At 41.9% G+C, this 16766-nt stretch overlaps 1 protein-coding gene across 1 annotated transcript in view; it reads left to right on the forward strand.

Annotated features, from left to right (window-relative positions):
* COL21A1 (collagen type XXI alpha 1 chain) overlaps positions 1-16766 on the forward strand; it is a 344603-nt gene that overhangs the window by 209396 nt on the left and 118441 nt on the right. Inside the window, exons 11-15 of the mRNA XM_088455921.1 lie at positions 6744-6797; positions 9674-9727; positions 11229-11282; positions 12644-12697; positions 12775-12828. Coding sequence (XP_088312047.1) covers positions 6744-6797; positions 9674-9727; positions 11229-11282; positions 12644-12697; positions 12775-12828 — 270 coding nt within the window. The remainder of the gene's footprint in view (positions 1-6743; positions 6798-9673; positions 9728-11228; positions 11283-12643; positions 12698-12774; positions 12829-16766) is intronic.

Below are 16766 nucleotides of genomic sequence, written 5' to 3' on the forward strand. Positions count from 1 at the left end.
AGTTGTTTATGCCTTTAATTAATACAGAAGAACAATGTGAAGCACGTTACTTCAATGGCTCAAGATCTTTATAAATAGAGGTTATGCATTACAGTAGCGCATGCAGGGTGGGTTTCTGAGTACCCTGACAGGAATGGGTATGAAATACCGCTGGCCGCATGGCCGGCGGTTCGATTCCCGTCAGCGGCAGCCCGATATGAGCAGAGTTCGAAGCAGCGGAAGCCCGACAGCGCTGGAAATCCCGATCGTGGATAGGTGAGTTTCTACTAACCTAACCTAACCCCCCTAACCCTAACCTTCCTTAGGGGTGCCTAACCCTAACTTCCCCCCCAAGTGCCTAACCCTAATCCCCCCTCTAAGTGCCTAACCCTAACCACCCCCTTCCCCGCTGCCTAAACCTAAGTCCCCCGGGGGGTTGCCTAACCCTAACCCTCCCTCCCCCTAGCCTAACCCTAAGTCCCCCCCAGGAGCCCTAAACCTAACCCTCCCCCCCATGGCTGTCCGCTTGCGGCGCCCGGCATCACTACGATCGGGATGCCGGGCACCGGTCTCTCTGCGGTATTTAGGCAGTCGGCTTCCCGATTGCATACCGCCTGACAGACTGGAGAGCAGGCACCATCTCCTTAAGCCCAACCCCCTTGTGGCAAAGTTCCGCGATTTGTGGGTCAGTCGGGAGGAGGCAGAGCCACAATGACGTGATTCCATTAGAATTGCATTATTTGGCTCCACCCCCTCCCAATTGTCCTGAATTTTATCGCTAGGGGGAGGGGCCTAATGACATGGTGCCAGCCTGCCAGGTCCCATCCTTATCAGGTCTAAAACTCGCAGCTTCTGCAAGGTAAGTGTGTGTGTAATGTATATGTGACATACATTAGGTGTGTGTGTGTTTAAGGTGTATGTGTGACATATGTATGATGTGTATGTAATATATGTGATATATATATACCATAGAGACCATAACCTATAATGTTTCTGCAGCTCTCAAACTATGGAGCTCATTCAGACCTGCTCGCAAGATGCGATCACTCGCTGGCAAAAAGGGGCCGGATATTTAAATTAAGCGCTCGCTCGTAAGGACGCCCACTATGTTTTAGCAAGCTACGGCAAAGTGCGCTCGCAAATGTCTGAAGACGCCCCCTTGCCACTCGCAACACACGTCATCTCGGGAATTGAAGGATTAATCGGGACCATCGTGACCCATTGGAGCTGCTCGCAGCCCTTGGGGTTGCCTTAGCCTGCCGCAAGCACAGCGATCAACGCTGCCAGAAATACATGCAGGTGATGTGTACAATGACGCTACTTTGCTAATTATGCACTCCCTTTAAATGGCGTTTTGGCGGCCAGACATGCCTGCATTCGCAACACCACTCCCCCTTTCACAAGCACCTTCCCCTGTTTCCACCCACAAACGGCACTATCTGTCACTCAAAGCAGTGACCTGATAGTGGCTTACGAGCAACCAAAATCAGATCGCAACGAATGGCTCGCTCACGCGCACTGCAAATTATACACATGCGCAGATGGGCGAAAATCGCTCAGAGTGAGCAATCGCGCCTTAGTGAGTGGGTCTGAATCAGGTCCAATGTTCAAAATGGGATATTTTCAGTATCCCAGCACTGGGGATGCTGGTGCTTAGTATACTGGCGCAGGATTCCCGTCACCTGTTAGAATCCCGGCAGCGGCATTCAGACCGCTACATCCTGAAGGTAGGTAGCGGGGTTGGGGGGATGGTTAGGGTTAGGGGTTATGTTTGCGGTGCGGAGAGGTGGAGGTTAGGTTTAGGCGGGGGGGAGTTAGATTCTGGCACCGGGGAGGGTTATGGTTAGGGTAGAGAGAGGGGGAGGTTTAGGATACCTACCGATAAGTGTCAGTATCCTAACCCTGTCCAGATGCTGGCATCAGGATTTTGACCGCCGGGATCCTGAGCGCCAGCGTCCCTTAGCTGCACCCTCTGAGCAGGTCACGGTCCTTTGACCAGGTACCCAAGCCCCGTGGGAATGGAGACACAGATAACCGTGGCCCTGAGAGAAAAATGCCTGGAGTAAGGCACTAAACAGTATCACCAATAATGAGGTTTAGTACGTAGTTTAAACACTTGGCAAGGAGATCACTAGAAATGTTAGATACACAGGTAGAGATGTAAGTCACGGTTGCACGGGCGGTCACCAGAGACGTTTGGGCACCCAGGTGGAGGTGGAAACACACTGCTGCACGGAGAATTCACCAGAGACGTTCGGGCACACAGGTGGGGTGGTAACACACTGCTGCAGGGAGAATTCACCAGAGACATTCGGGCACACAGGTGGAGGTGGTAACACACTGCTGCATGGAGAATCACCAGAGACGGGAGGCACACAGGTAGAGATGGTAATACACTGCTGCTGCTGACGCGATGGATCAAGAACCTGGACCGGGAACTCAACTAAGGCACTAGGAGACAACCATTATTCAGGCAACTTCCTGTAACCTGTGGGATCATAATATACCCAGGGGAACCCTGTGATAGGTGCACAGCATCAGCTGACCACTCACCTATCCAGGAACATAGATACTGTCACATGGGCTGACTGTCATGGCGGCACCCATGTCAGGAACTGCAATCCCCGACACCGGACCACCCGCAGACCACTGCATGCGGGGAGAATACTCAGATTCTCCCCGGCCGCCGCACCAGCCCCTCGACTGCCCGGGATGTCAGAGGAAGCCGGCGGGACGGTAAGAGAGAGCCGATCCCCATCTGAGCCCTGACAATATGTATGTAGGCCTGCATTAAGGTTAGTTGGACGGTATCAGGGGTAAACGCAGGATTTGCAAGCAGGGTTTCCATATATTCATGTGGGATCCATGTGTTAAGTCTCTGACAATGGCAAATGAGGATGGGAGTTCGAATCCCATGTATGGTAAGCTTAGAATTGTATGTTTTAAATAATGGGGAATTTAACTGAAAGGTGCACTTATCTATTGCACTTATTGGAACCTACCTGCCTTTGCCGCCCAATACATCAGTAAAATAAATTTGCGATTTTGTGGAATCATTAGATCCCTCATAATTGCAGGGCTAGCAGCAGGGATAATGTGGAACTTTAATAGCCTGTGAGATGCATGCATCGGCATGATTCCAGAGAGTCTGCCTGGGTATTCAGAACCCCCTCTCACCTTGCGTGCGCCACTAAGTATGGGCATTATATTAAATTGTTAGGTGCTTGGACAAGTAGTTACCATATGTAGTCCAGTCAGTGTTTCCAAGCACAAGTCTTACCTGTAGGTAATACTGAGAAATATGGAAGTAATATAGTCGTGGTAAGTGAACACGTTGGCTTGTATTTACTAAAGTGAAAGTTTTTAAAAATGGAGATGTTGCCCATGGCAACCAATAAGATTCTAGCTATTATCTTCTAGAAGGTGCTAGTTAAATGTTTAGTAGAATCTGATTGGTTGCTATGGGCAACATCTTGAATTTCTAAAAACTCTCACTTTAGTAAATATTCCCCCATGTTTCTATATACTAGCAGTCAAAATCTTGCCAATTCTCTCAGCATGGTAATTTACAAAATGACCCTCTAGGACAACAAATTTTGATTCTCAATGTGGCTGTGTTAATGAGGGAAGTCAACCCCCCGGTATGCTGCACCGGGGGGACTTGGTAGAGGATGTCACTGCAGCCGGGACTGTCTCGGGCTGCAGACCTGTGTGCTGACTGCTGGGGACCAGGGGCACAGCTCCAGGCCCTCCAGCAGTCCAAGGATGAGTGTCCAGACACTGGGAGATCGGGGAAGCCGGCCCCCAGTGCAGCGTGGAAGCAGGGGGGATGGGGTGCAAGGACCTGCTGAGTGCTCCCAGCTGAGGACCAGAAGCCTAGCTCCACAGGACTGTATGCCTACATGCAGGGGGAAAAGGGAGAGCCTGCTCCCGGACCCCAGTACTAAAGGATGCAGGAAGCTGCTGCAGCTGGGACAAGTGTCCTGGGCTGCAGTGCTGAGAGCCACACATGAAGGGACTGGGTTAGCTGGCTACCTGTGCTCCACCGGGGGGACTGCATGCTGACCCCTGGGGACCAGGAGCTTAGCTCCCGGCACCCCAAGGTTGATTGGCAGCATGCTGGGGGCAAGTAGAGTCAGCTCCCTGTGCCCCCAGCGCTGAGAGGGGAACAGCAGCTGAGCGCTGCAGTGTGGAAGTACAGCTGCTGCAGCCAGGACATGGTCCCAGGCTGCAGAGCTGAGTGCCCTATGCTGGGTACTGGGAGCTCGGCTTCGAGTGTCCCAGCACTGCAGGGCTGGTTTAGTAAAGCCCAGTGCTGGGCACAGTGTATAAAAACACAAACACACATAAGTATAGACAATGTTAAATAAAATGTTGAAAATATATTTTAACTGTATGTAAAAATGTATATTTTAAATTGTAAAGTTAAAGTGCACTTACCTTTGATTTATCTGGAAGACCAGGGGATCCAGAATCCACAGTGGGCTGCTGGATCCACCAGTCCCTTCCAGAAAAATAAACTGCTCTCCTGTGCCTCATGCCTGAAAGTGGTATGAAGAGGTGAACGGGGAGCTGGCCAATGCAGCCAGCTAATTGTTTTAAGAGAGCTCCAAAGAGCTTCCCCTCTGTGGCCAGGAAACCCTGCCTGGAGACCTTGGTTGCCCACTTCTGGAGCTCAGAATCAGGCCAGAGGTAGCAGGCCTGGTTCCTTAGCAAATTCCTGGAAGTACAATTTGGAGGGAACAATTTGTTCATTCCAGATGTGATGGATCCGGAGCATCACTGAGCACTGCGAGTGGGCTCAGGCACAGGGAAGTGACCACTCCCTACTGTCCATAGGGGACAATGTTAAAGGGAGCATGCCTTGGGAATGCAAGGCAAATGCACTTAAATTTATTGGGTAAAAACCACAGGGCGGACCTACAGTACCCCCTGTGGTAATGTGTATTGGATGGTCATAAAAGAAGGCCTGCGAGCCTGGTTGTGTGTATATCTTTTTAAACATCAAGGATTGTATTGCTGTGGAACATCTGTATGCTGATATACCCCCTTAAGCTGAGGTGAAGAGTATTTTTAAGACTATCTGAGCAATAAACATCTTGCCTCTACAACGACTACATCTGAATCCTGCGACAACAGAATTGCGCCAAACATTATTCCATTCTCCAGCTGTCCTGGATTAAGCCTAATGTCTCGAAGCTGAAGCATCTGGCAGCTACCACGCTGAGCCTGGTCCATTGTGAGGGATCAGGGGGAATCGGCCGACACTAATCAGGAGGTGTGGCTGCAGCTCGTCGACGTATAAGCAGTTCTAGGTGCCAGCGGTAGTACATAAACGGTTCCAAATGCTGATGGTAGAAGTTTGGTGGTGGCAGCAACGTTACAAGCCCACTGCACAGTGGGTGGAGTCAGTAACAGGCATTTACTGACGGCAAGAGGGAATCCAGTGGGGATCAGCGAGTGAGGTTATCTGGTCACACTCAATATGGTTGATTTTGAAAGAGACTTTTGCAGTCAATTCTTGTAGAGGACTAGTGCAAGAAGATCAAAAAGCTATTCAAACACGTATAGAATAGACTTTATTTCTCTGTGTATGGCTGGGGGTAGCAGCAGCAAGGTTTCTGTTAAGATCTTATTAGTCTCTATTTAGTCAAAATGTGAGTTGTTTTCATAAAATGTATTGAAACTTGATCATAACACAAAGACCAAAATTATACAAGTCGTTCATTGTCACAAAAAAATTCCTCACCTATATAACAAATAAAAATGAAAGATATATTAAACAAGAAAATTATTTAATTCACATCAAAGGACTTTGCTCTTCTTTTGGCACAAGAGAATGTTATATTCATACTGTTCGTAGTTTGGATAAGCATGTCTATTTTTTAACTTGCAGTTTCTTACAAAACTGTCCATCAATAACATCACTTACAACGGCACAGTTTAGCATGGGTGGATACAATCAGTTACAGTTTTTTAAATGCTATCCGAACTAGGTCATTGCATGGCACCATGTAATTTCAGTTAAACATTCCAATGATGTAATTGGCAACTATGTTAAATTATTTGCAGACTAAAGGGTCTATTTACTAGGCAGTGTTAGGAGACAGCGTGCAAAGTGATAACAAAGTGATAAGGTGCCAGCCAATCAGTTCCTAACTGTCATTTTTCAAACACAGCCTGTGAGATGACAGTTGGGAGCTGAATGGCTGGCACCTTATCACTTTCTTATCACTTTTCACTCTGTCTCCTAACACTGCCTAGTAAATAGACCCCCTAATAGTACATTTCATATGGCACTTTATCCCATTCATTTTTTTATAAATGCTTTTTAAAAAATCTAATATAAGAAAGCTGATAGGAAATATGGCAAACATGGATTATAATTAAGTATTTTTTTAGGGATACATTATTATTATTATTATTATTATTATTATTATTATTATTATCATTATCATTTATTTATATGGTGCCACAAGTGTTCCGCAGCACCATACAAAGTACATAAACAATTAAGTAACCAGTGACTTCCTATACAATACAATGCAGGACACGGACATGGATCATAAACATAGCTATATATTAGCGACCTTTACACCCACATAAGCAGCCAAGTGTTATTTGCCCTAGTGGGGAGTAAGAGATAAATGAAAGTACAGCAGGGAGAAGCACAAGAGGGTAGAGGGACCTGCTCAAAAGAGCTTACATTCGAAAAGATATGAATGTATGGAAACACATTACACTAATTATGTTATTGTTTTCAGGGACCACGTGGTTTGCCAGGTTTAAAAAGCAGTTCTGGTCGGGATGGCGATAAGGTAAATTATTTAATGTGTGTTAAACTGAGAAGATAACATAAAATGTTCCAATGTATATAACTTAGGGGTCTATTTATTGAAAATGTGCATTAACTAAAAATGTGTATCACTACTTATCATGGCAATACAGATTTTAGTTGCACTGCAAATCATCAATCTGATGTTCCCTTTAGAGCCCTGGCTCCTCATTGGCAGCTTAAAACTACCAGCGAAAAGGTCCTTTCCAGGTTTGCAAGTTCCCCATAGATGGGTACTGGGTAATACCATGTCAAATTGTTGTCATCTTAGCCACAAAAAGCTGGGACTGTGGTAACAGGTGAAATTAGAGGAACTGCAGGCAGTGGCATCCCTCCCCACGGTGTCACCCGGTGCGGGGAGGGAAATTTTGAGCAAAGTGTAGCCGCATGCGCCCCGAAGAGGGGGTATGGCCTTGTGAGAAGGGGCATGTCCTCGTGGGATGGGGACGTGGCCTCACAGCCCGATTGCCCATGGTCCCATTCTTAATATTACTGGGAAGGGGGGGGGGGTGCAGGAGGTGCTGACTGCTTGTGTTGCAGTGCTGGCTCCCTCACAGTGTCAGGAGATGGGTGCTGCATTTAATACTACAGTGCAGCACCCGGCTCCTGTCACTGTGGGGGGGTGTCAGTCTGCACCTTGGTGTAACCCCTCGGCACACCCCTTGTGATGCCATTGACTGCAGGAGATTCTGTGATTTCTCTGCAGTATTCCTCTTGTAAAATAGTAAAAAGCAGCGATAACAACTTTGAGAAAAAAAGCGTTTTCATTGATCCCCAAATAGACCCTTTAAACCAGGCCTGGCCAACCTGTGGCTCTCCAGCTGTTGTGAAACTACAGGTCCTAGAAAACCTTCCCACTGGGCAGCTGGTTAAGCATGCTGGAACTTGTAGTTTCACAACAGCTGGAGAGCCACAGGTTGGCCAGGCCTGCTGTAAACCATTCAAGCTGCTGCAAATTTATGCTACTATGTTTGTAACTTATCTACTAGATATACTCCAACTGTGTCCTGAAACTGGATATTGTCCCAAATGGTATAATGTTAAATTAAATTAAAAACATACATATTACATTGTTTTAGGCATGTCAAAACAAGCTACAGAAATGTGTGAAGACAAGCTTTCATAACCATTCACAGCAAATGTATTCTGTTTGCCTGGAAAAAAATAGTAATTTTGTTTCCAGTATATTGCTTGTCAAACAAAATGCATATCTGCCCCTTAAAACAAGAACACATCATACTCCATCTTTCCATTGCCAAAACTAAACAGTAATTCTACAGATGCAGCCTATTAATTCATACATTTATATAATATACCAGCAAGTGGATAACTCCATGCAGAGCTGTAACTAGACTTTTTGGTGCCCTGTGCCAGAAAGAGCATTGGCACCCCCTCATTTTTCAAAGGGACATAATGCACCCAAAAAAGGGCCATGGCTTCATGGGAAGGGTCAGGGAAGAGATAGAACAGGCCAGGAGATGCTGGGGATGAAATAAGAGGAAGCTACAAGCAAGAATGATAATAAACAGAAATTTGGCAGGCCCAAACAGCGCCCCCTGACCTGTGGTGCCCTGTGCGATGGCATCGGCCGCACTACCCTAGCTATGGCCCTGACTCCATGTACTGTAACACAACCAATATTGTACTGTAGATCGATAAGCTGTTCCAATAAAGTAATTATAATAGTGTTCCATGAGAACCGTTGTAGAGGGCTCCACTGTTGAGGCTTCTGTTCATATTATATGTGCCACATTTGAATAAGTTAACTTTCATAATATTAATTTATGCCGACTCATGCATCTACCATTGGAGGAAATAACATTTGTAGGGAAACCACAGTAAATGCCATAATATTTACATGGGTCTAGTGGTCAGGCTTGGTGTCAGTTATTATGTGAATGTGTGATCCTGTGGAATAAATTTGAGAAGCACAGAGTTAGGGAAGCACAGAGGATATAATCAGAATTAATGTTCTCCTGCTGTGCATTTAATTTAGCATAAATATGCACCTTATCTGTTACGCAGCTTTTGTGAAATGCCCCCAGAAATTGACTCACATGTGCAGTATGCTGAAATTCACAAGATCTGTCCAAAAAAAACATTTGCGCCCAACTCAGAATCAGGTCCTTATCTTCCCTTATGTCCTGAGCAGAAAATGGAGAGAAGACCCAAGGCTGGCAGTTATGAGGCCCAAAGTGTCCAGTTAAGCCTCTGGTTAACCCCATTCCATGTCAAACTACAAATTTTGATTTTGACTTTTTTCATTTTGAATGACATACTATAAGGATGACATACTCTATAAGCACAATTTACTTAATTTAATAATTTTTGCTGACTTTTTAATAACAAACTTTTGGCCCAAGGGTGCCATGAAATAAAAATACTGATACTCCATGGTGCTGTGATAAAAGTAAGGGAACCACTGGACATTGGTAACAGTACAACTGGTATCTTCTAATGTCAAATCCATTTACTGTACAAGCAAAATGCATTTGAAAGATAAGAGATATAGGCCCAAATGAAGACAATATAAACATACTAGAACAATAAATAAGCATGCACTAACACAAAAAGTAGTTACCTGTTTACTAGAGCTATGGGGTTTATTTATTAAGTGTTGGGTTCTAAAACCCAGAGTTTCCAATAGTTTTTTTATAGTCGCAATTTAAAAGATAAAAAAATATGATTGCTGTCCTTAAACAGAGCTTGAGTACTCTTTACTTATTCCTATCTTTTTGTTACAATTTCTTTAGTTCAGTAACTTCTGCAGAGTGATTTATTAAAAAAAAAAAACAATTTTAAACTGTTTTTTTATTTTCAAATCATTACAATTACATATTTTTCCTACATACACTGCAGGGCGAACGTGGAAATCCAGGCTTTCCAGGAATACATGGACAGCTAGGACCTAAGGTTAGAGCATGGACGTTTTTTGTTTTCTAGACACATATTAATTTTACATCTTGAAAAATGTAACAAGACACAATATTATGAGCACTGAAAATCTATTATCTGTCAAACAATCTTAAAGTTTCTTAAAATTAAAGGATATTTTTCTTTAATGTTTGGATTTTAAAAGGATTCACAATTAAAGTAGCTATCTGCGTGGAAGAAAGTCACAAAACTGCAAATAATTCATTACAATGGTAAATCTGGTTGTTACTTTTCATCATGGATCTCAGTGATTGATTAGTGTTAGAGAAATAAGTAGTGGAATGTTGCTTCTACCTCTTCAAATTCATCATTATCTTACTATTATCTCTGTCAGAGGCTCTCTTTTAACGTCCCATCCTCTTCCACTATCTTCCCCAGCAAGGCCTCAGATTCTATTTGTCCCATGTATTAATACAATTCAGAACTGAACAGTGTACATTACCTACAGTAGGCTTCCATCTACAATTAAGCAATGCTACTTGTGTAGCTATTCATGTGAGCCATAAGAAATACTTTAAGGTATTTGACATTTTAAATAACATTTTATAATCTGCTAGCTATATAAATGATGTAAAAACTTCTTAAATGGAGTTTTAGCATAACATCTATGAAATATTATTTTGCTATATGTTGCATTTGCTATATTAAATAGGTGATTAAAACTCACAGTGACTTCACTCTTCATTAATTTAGTGCGCTGTCTTCAGGGTTACACAGTGTTTAGTGGCGTAGCAACAGGTGTATTAACGCTAAGAATTGCACCCTGAGTCACCCCACTACAACTCTAATACAATTTATGGTATCCTGTTTCTCGGCTTGGTCAATAGGTAATAGAGATGTTTGGTATGATTTTGCTGAAAACCGAACACACCCGAACTTTAGAGTCCCGAGTCGAACTGAGTCCTGGCATGGATCACTTTGGGGTTACGAGTAGACTCTGGTCTTCACGCTAAATTAGGAACTTAGATCTAAAAACCTGATCTTTCATATTTTGGATTGCATTTAACTCCTTCCCCCAGTGATTTCAGGTGCTGTGAGGTGGTCAAAATTGACTACTAGTGACTGGAAATTAATGTTATTGATGTCGATAATAGTATAGGAACAAAAAACAGGTCCAATTTACATCATTTTAACTGTATATATAAATTTTTATAGAAATCCAAAAACAAAACCGAACAAAAGCACTTGAGGGTGGTTTTGACAAAACCAAAACTAAAACATTTAAGGATGGTTTGGCCAAAACACGAGGATCTGCAAACATCTCTACTGTTTAGTAATGTCACTGCATAACTCTATTTCAAGAAATCAGAACTTTCTAAATGATACCATATACAGGGCCCTCATTTGTTTGTGCATGTCCCTGGACTTAGATTTTGTACCAGGGCACATAGCCATTTATTTACACCATGGAGAGTATTTGCTTTTTATAACAGAAACTTTTACATTTGTTTTATTTTTTATGCTGTACATATTACCTTAGGGTGAGCGTGGGCATAAAGGAGACAAAGGAATTGCAGGTCTTGATGGAAAAAAGGTAAGCATAATATTCTTGGAATATATTTGTTAATAAAATAGTTTTTTTTACGTATATATTGGTTAAAAAGTTTGAGCAGGATTATAATGCTTAGTTACATAGGTAAAATGGAGTAATTTATAGCACAAAATAACTACTTTTTGTTGGGAAATTACAAATGCTGTTGATTTCTATGAACATTTTTTTAATAATAAATGTATAATAATAATAATAATAATAATAATAATAATAATAATAATAATAATAATAATAATTTTGCACCAGAATGGTTCAAATTGGAAATAATAGAGGAAAATTTAAAATTCCAAATGTGAATTATCCACCCATACTTATGAAATAGGTAATTGTAATTGGGTCAATTATGCTGACCTACAATGTACCTCAAGTCTACTATTTTCATTTGTTATAATTGCTGTGATACCACAATGATTACTCTCAAATCTGAGCTGCTAGGTTATACAGGATTAATTGAGTCAGTTGAAGGTTTTGGGGAGAGAAAAATGTGGTATTTTAATTTAAAACATATTCATTGCCGAAAAGTCAAATAAAACAAAACAACAAAAGACAACTTTGCTGGCAAGCCTTATAGTAATTAAAGTGATACTCTTTGTAATTTAATTGTGTACACCATACTTCTATAAATGTTTTTTTTTTTTGTACAAGGGATATGAATACTGCCAATTAAGTTGCTGCCTAAGGCACCTGGTTTTACATATTCTAAGAGCAAAGAACTTTTTTTTATAATGGATATGGATTTCCTGGACTGCCTGAACCTTCCAAGCTGTGTGTTACTATTATATTCACTTGGTGTTTCTGTTCATTTGCCAAATAGAAGACCTACAGTACCTGCAGACTTAGGGGGATATATACCAGAGTTGCTGTCACTAATTATAAATCTGTATCGCTAGTTGTAGCAGAGGTCTAGCACACCAGAGAGGGATCAGAAGATCTCTCAACGGTTAGGCTTCACCCGTAGTGTACACCTGGCTGATGCCATATTAATTTAACAGCCCCATAGTGTCGCCCTCACATAAAATTACAGCTCTACAGTGATACAGTGTTACGTTGATACTAAATATAACAGCTTTGATAGGAAGAAGTTTGAGTAGCCTGTATTGTATGCTATGTCACAACTATTATTTACTGTAGTGTGTAATTTTATTAGCCTACTCTTCATTTTGCCTTCTTCCTGAAAGGACCACACACAATTTAATCTTATGTATCTACATGCCTTCATTACACCTTCTACTCATGTTATTTCCAATTGTGTAAATTTAGAGTAACATGTAACAGTATATTCATTTACTGATTGCTTACTAATTAAGGCTCGTGAAATTGTATCTTGTATTTTTAAAATTTAGGGAGCAAAAGGAGACAAGGGAAGTACTGGACTAATGGGAAAGCCCGGAAGACCTGTGAGTATAATTTCCATAAATAACAACATAAATAAAAGCAGTTTATTTGTAGATATCTGATTCTTACCATTTATCAGGGAGAGCCCGGATTACATGCAAAGGATGGCATACCTGGATATCCTGGACCAAAGGTAACTACACATTTTATATAGATATTTCTTTTTGCATAATTTCAATCTTTATGACAGTTTGAATTATTATTTTCCAGAATACTTTTCACCTCTTAATACTGACCACATCTTAGCATAGGCAAACGCAGTGGTGATTTCCAGTTGACAGTAAATTCCCTCCCCTTGGCCAGCAGCTCACATTGTGATTACAATACTAGAAGTAGTATATAAAACGATTTTACTAGATCTGCGGCCACAACTTACTGTATAAGAGACAGTGCAGAGCTACTGCGTATGCCCATTGGCAACAGCTTCTTCTACCAAGTCTGCTGGGTATGTGAATCTAAATGCTCAATGTTTGCACTTCGACCAGAGAGACCAGATAGCAGCTGTCAGCAAGAAGAGACAGGTATCTTATCATGTGGTGGGAGAATTTAAGCTTAGAAAACTCAGATCTGTCTCCTATGTACTCTATGTATATTTATCATGGGATGTTTAACCTTTTTCTGAACACTTAATATGAAATATAAATATGCTTGATACAGAAAGTTTGTTTTTAGACTCTATTCCCTACAACTGCCCTAAGTTATAAACATCCATTGTGTTAATTATTAAGGTTTTTATGCTAATCCCCCACACTTCTAGACTTGCTCCAATGCTTTGCAAAGCAGGGGAATTGGATTGTGGAATGGTGTCCACATCCTTTAAAAATAATGATGTGGTTCCAGCTGGATGACCTTACTGCCACATCTAAAGGCTTACTTTGATCGCTGGCCCTGTATATGTCTGAATTGTTACATACGCTGCACTTTGTGTGAGCAGGGTCGAAACTCGGAATTTGGCACCCCTCCCAAAAAAATACAATATAGTGAACGAAAAGGGTGTGTGGTTTTGTGACACAGTAATGCCCCTTATAACACATTATGCCACACATTAATGACCCTTATAACACATTATGCCACAGTAATGCCCCTTACAACACATTATGCAACACAGTAATGCCCCTTATAACACATTATGCAACACAGTAATGCCCCTTACAACACATTATGCCACAGTAATGCCCCTTATACATTTATGCCATAGTAATGCCCCAAATACATTATGCCAGAGTAAAGCCCCCTTTACATAATGCCACAGTAAGGCCCCTTACACATTATGCCACAGTAAGGCTCCTTACACATTATGCCACAGTAAGGTCTTTTTTACATTAGCCACAGTAAGACCCCATCTACCTTCTCTTACCTGCCAGGGCCATGCGGTGGGTGAGCTCGGGGTGGCATGGGATGGGGCTGCCACACGCTGGGGAACTGTCAGTACTGCTGTCATTGAACCAATTGGAGCTTACAGACCGGCAGCCTCTGCTGATTGGCTGCCAGTCTGTGAGCGCTGATTGACTTGCGACCGGCACCACATTAGACTGACAGTGTCTCTGTGCCTCTCAAGGCTGGGATGCAGCTCCAAATGCACAACAGCAGCAACCTAGCCTCCTGGCAGCCTCTCCCTGGCACCCCCTCAAGTCCGGGAACCAGGGTCACGTACCCCCATAGACCCCCCCCCTGTTGCGGCCCTGATATGAGTCAGACTATAGCTTAAGTGCAATTTATGTCTCCTTCATGGGCTGGCCACATGCTCTAAAATTAAGCATTAGGAAAACCCCCTCTAGAAACTCTGTTTGCCCCATTTTAGTTCTCTTGAACTGTATAATAAAATAAATAAAATATATTTTGACTGTTACTACTGAATGGAGTTTCTTCTTGAAATTATAAATTCAATACCTACTTATATCTCTCACCTTACCTTGAAATATAAATCTTATTTTTTATCCCAAAACAAACTCCAGTTGTTCTCACATTGTAATTAAATTAATTTTCTTGCTATATTAATTTTTGAACTTAGAGCCTGATTCAGAGATGGATGCTAATGCGATCGCAGCTGCGAATTCGTACACAACGCAGCTGCAAAATATGCTAATAGTCAAAAAGCTTATGTGAGCATAAGGACGCCCCCCGCCGCTGCCTTCTGATGTGCGGGCGACATCGCCTACCTGCATAAATATCGGTAACATCAACTCACATCGAACGGCCATCTTGTCCTTGCGACAGGTCTGACCAGCCACAGACTCAGCATCTCTCCTGACATATAAAGGGCTCTCATGCTGAATAGGAATAGGAATACATACAGCCATGGCCAAAAGTTTTGAGAATGACACAAGTATTGGTTTTCACAAAGTTTGCTGCCTCAGTGTTTTTAGACCTTTTTGTCAGATGTTACTATGGTATTCTGAAGTACAATTATAAGCATTTCATAAGTGTCAAAGGCTTTTATTGACAATTACATTAAGTTTATGCATCAATATTTACAGTGTTGACCCTTCTTTTCAAAACCTCTGCAATTCACCCTGGCATGCTGTCAATCAACTTCTAGACAACATACTGACTGATGGCCGCCCATTCTTGCCTAATCAATGCTTGGAGTTTGTCAGAATTTGTGGGTTTTTGTTTGTCTATCCGCTTAAGGTCTGAGTAGTTTCCTGGCCATGGACCCAAAATTTCGATGTTTTGTTCCCCAAGCCACTTAGTTATCACTTTTGCCTTATGGCAAGGTGCTCCATCATGCTGGAAAAGGCATTGTTTTTCACCAAACTGTTCTTGGATGGTTGGGAGAAGTTGCTCTTGGAGGATGTCTTGGTACCATTCATTATTCATGGCTGTGTTCTTAGGCAAAATTGTAAGTGATCCTACTCCCTTGGCTGAGAAGCAACCCCATACATGAATGGTCTCAGGATGCCATGGCGAATTGCAGAGGTCAACACTGTAAATCTTGACTCTTTGCATAAACTTAATATAATTGTCAATAAAAGCCTTTGACACTTATGAAATGCTTGTAATTTTACTTCAGTATACCATAGTAACATCTGACAAAAAGTTCTAAAACACTGTGAAAACCAATACTTGTGTCATTCTCAAAACTTTTGGCCATGGCTGTATATAGCTCCAGGATATTTATTTCATAGTACTTTACAAATAGGAATAAACATACAGTAGTATTAAAACCTGACTGGGTATTAACAGACAGACAAATAGGTAAGAAAGCCCTGCTTCTAAGCTTACAGTTTAGAGGATAATAGGAGTTTGAAACGTTTATTATTATTATTATTATTATTTATATTTAAAGTGCAACAAAGTTTAAAAAGTACGGCACAAGAAAAACATTGAAAACATTTCAGTTACACAATATCATAAATATAATACACATCAGCATACCATAGCATAAGTGCATATCATAAGTAACGAACTACAGTAGCAAATGCAGACTGTGTATGACAAATAAGGGGCAAGGGTAGAGCAACCCTCAGGCAAGAGTTGCATGTGAGAGTCGATTCAATCCTCTTTAATCCTGTACCTAACGTATGGGTGAACAGACAGGGGTAAGAGTCGCTAAAGGGGAGAAGGTTAAGTGCCACATATTGCATAATGTTACTGCAAGGGTTAAAAAATATTAGTCTGAGTGTTAGAGAGTTGTTTGAGCATAGAAATAGAAAACATGTAGGTTTTATGTGAACTGTGTAAAGGGATGATATTTGGGTACGGTAGCATAGGAAGATTAGGAGGGAAGATTGGTAATATGAGAAGCTCATATCAAGAGCTGAGTTTTCACAAGTTTAGTGAGTATGAATGCTTTGAGGCTAAATTAATGTTTTGTTTGAGGGAGGACAGGGCACATACTGGTGCAAGTTGATTAAGTTCTTTAACCAAGAGTAGGAGTGAATGACACTGATTTTGCATACAGCAGAGGGGATAAGTTGGGTGATATTTTGAAACAAATTAAGACATTTATGTTGGTGCGGTGTCTGTTATGGCCTTGTATGTTAGTAGAAGTATTTTCTGTTAAATTAAATTCAGTAAAATAAAGGCCATTAAAGTAGGTACTGACAGAGTGGAGGAGCAGCAATAGAA

Source organism: Taudactylus pleione, unplaced genomic scaffold, assembly GCF_031769625.1.
Source record: "Taudactylus pleione unplaced genomic scaffold, aTauple2 ptg000678l, whole genome shotgun sequence".
Lineage (NCBI taxonomy): Eukaryota > Metazoa > Chordata > Amphibia > Anura > Myobatrachidae > Taudactylus > Taudactylus pleione.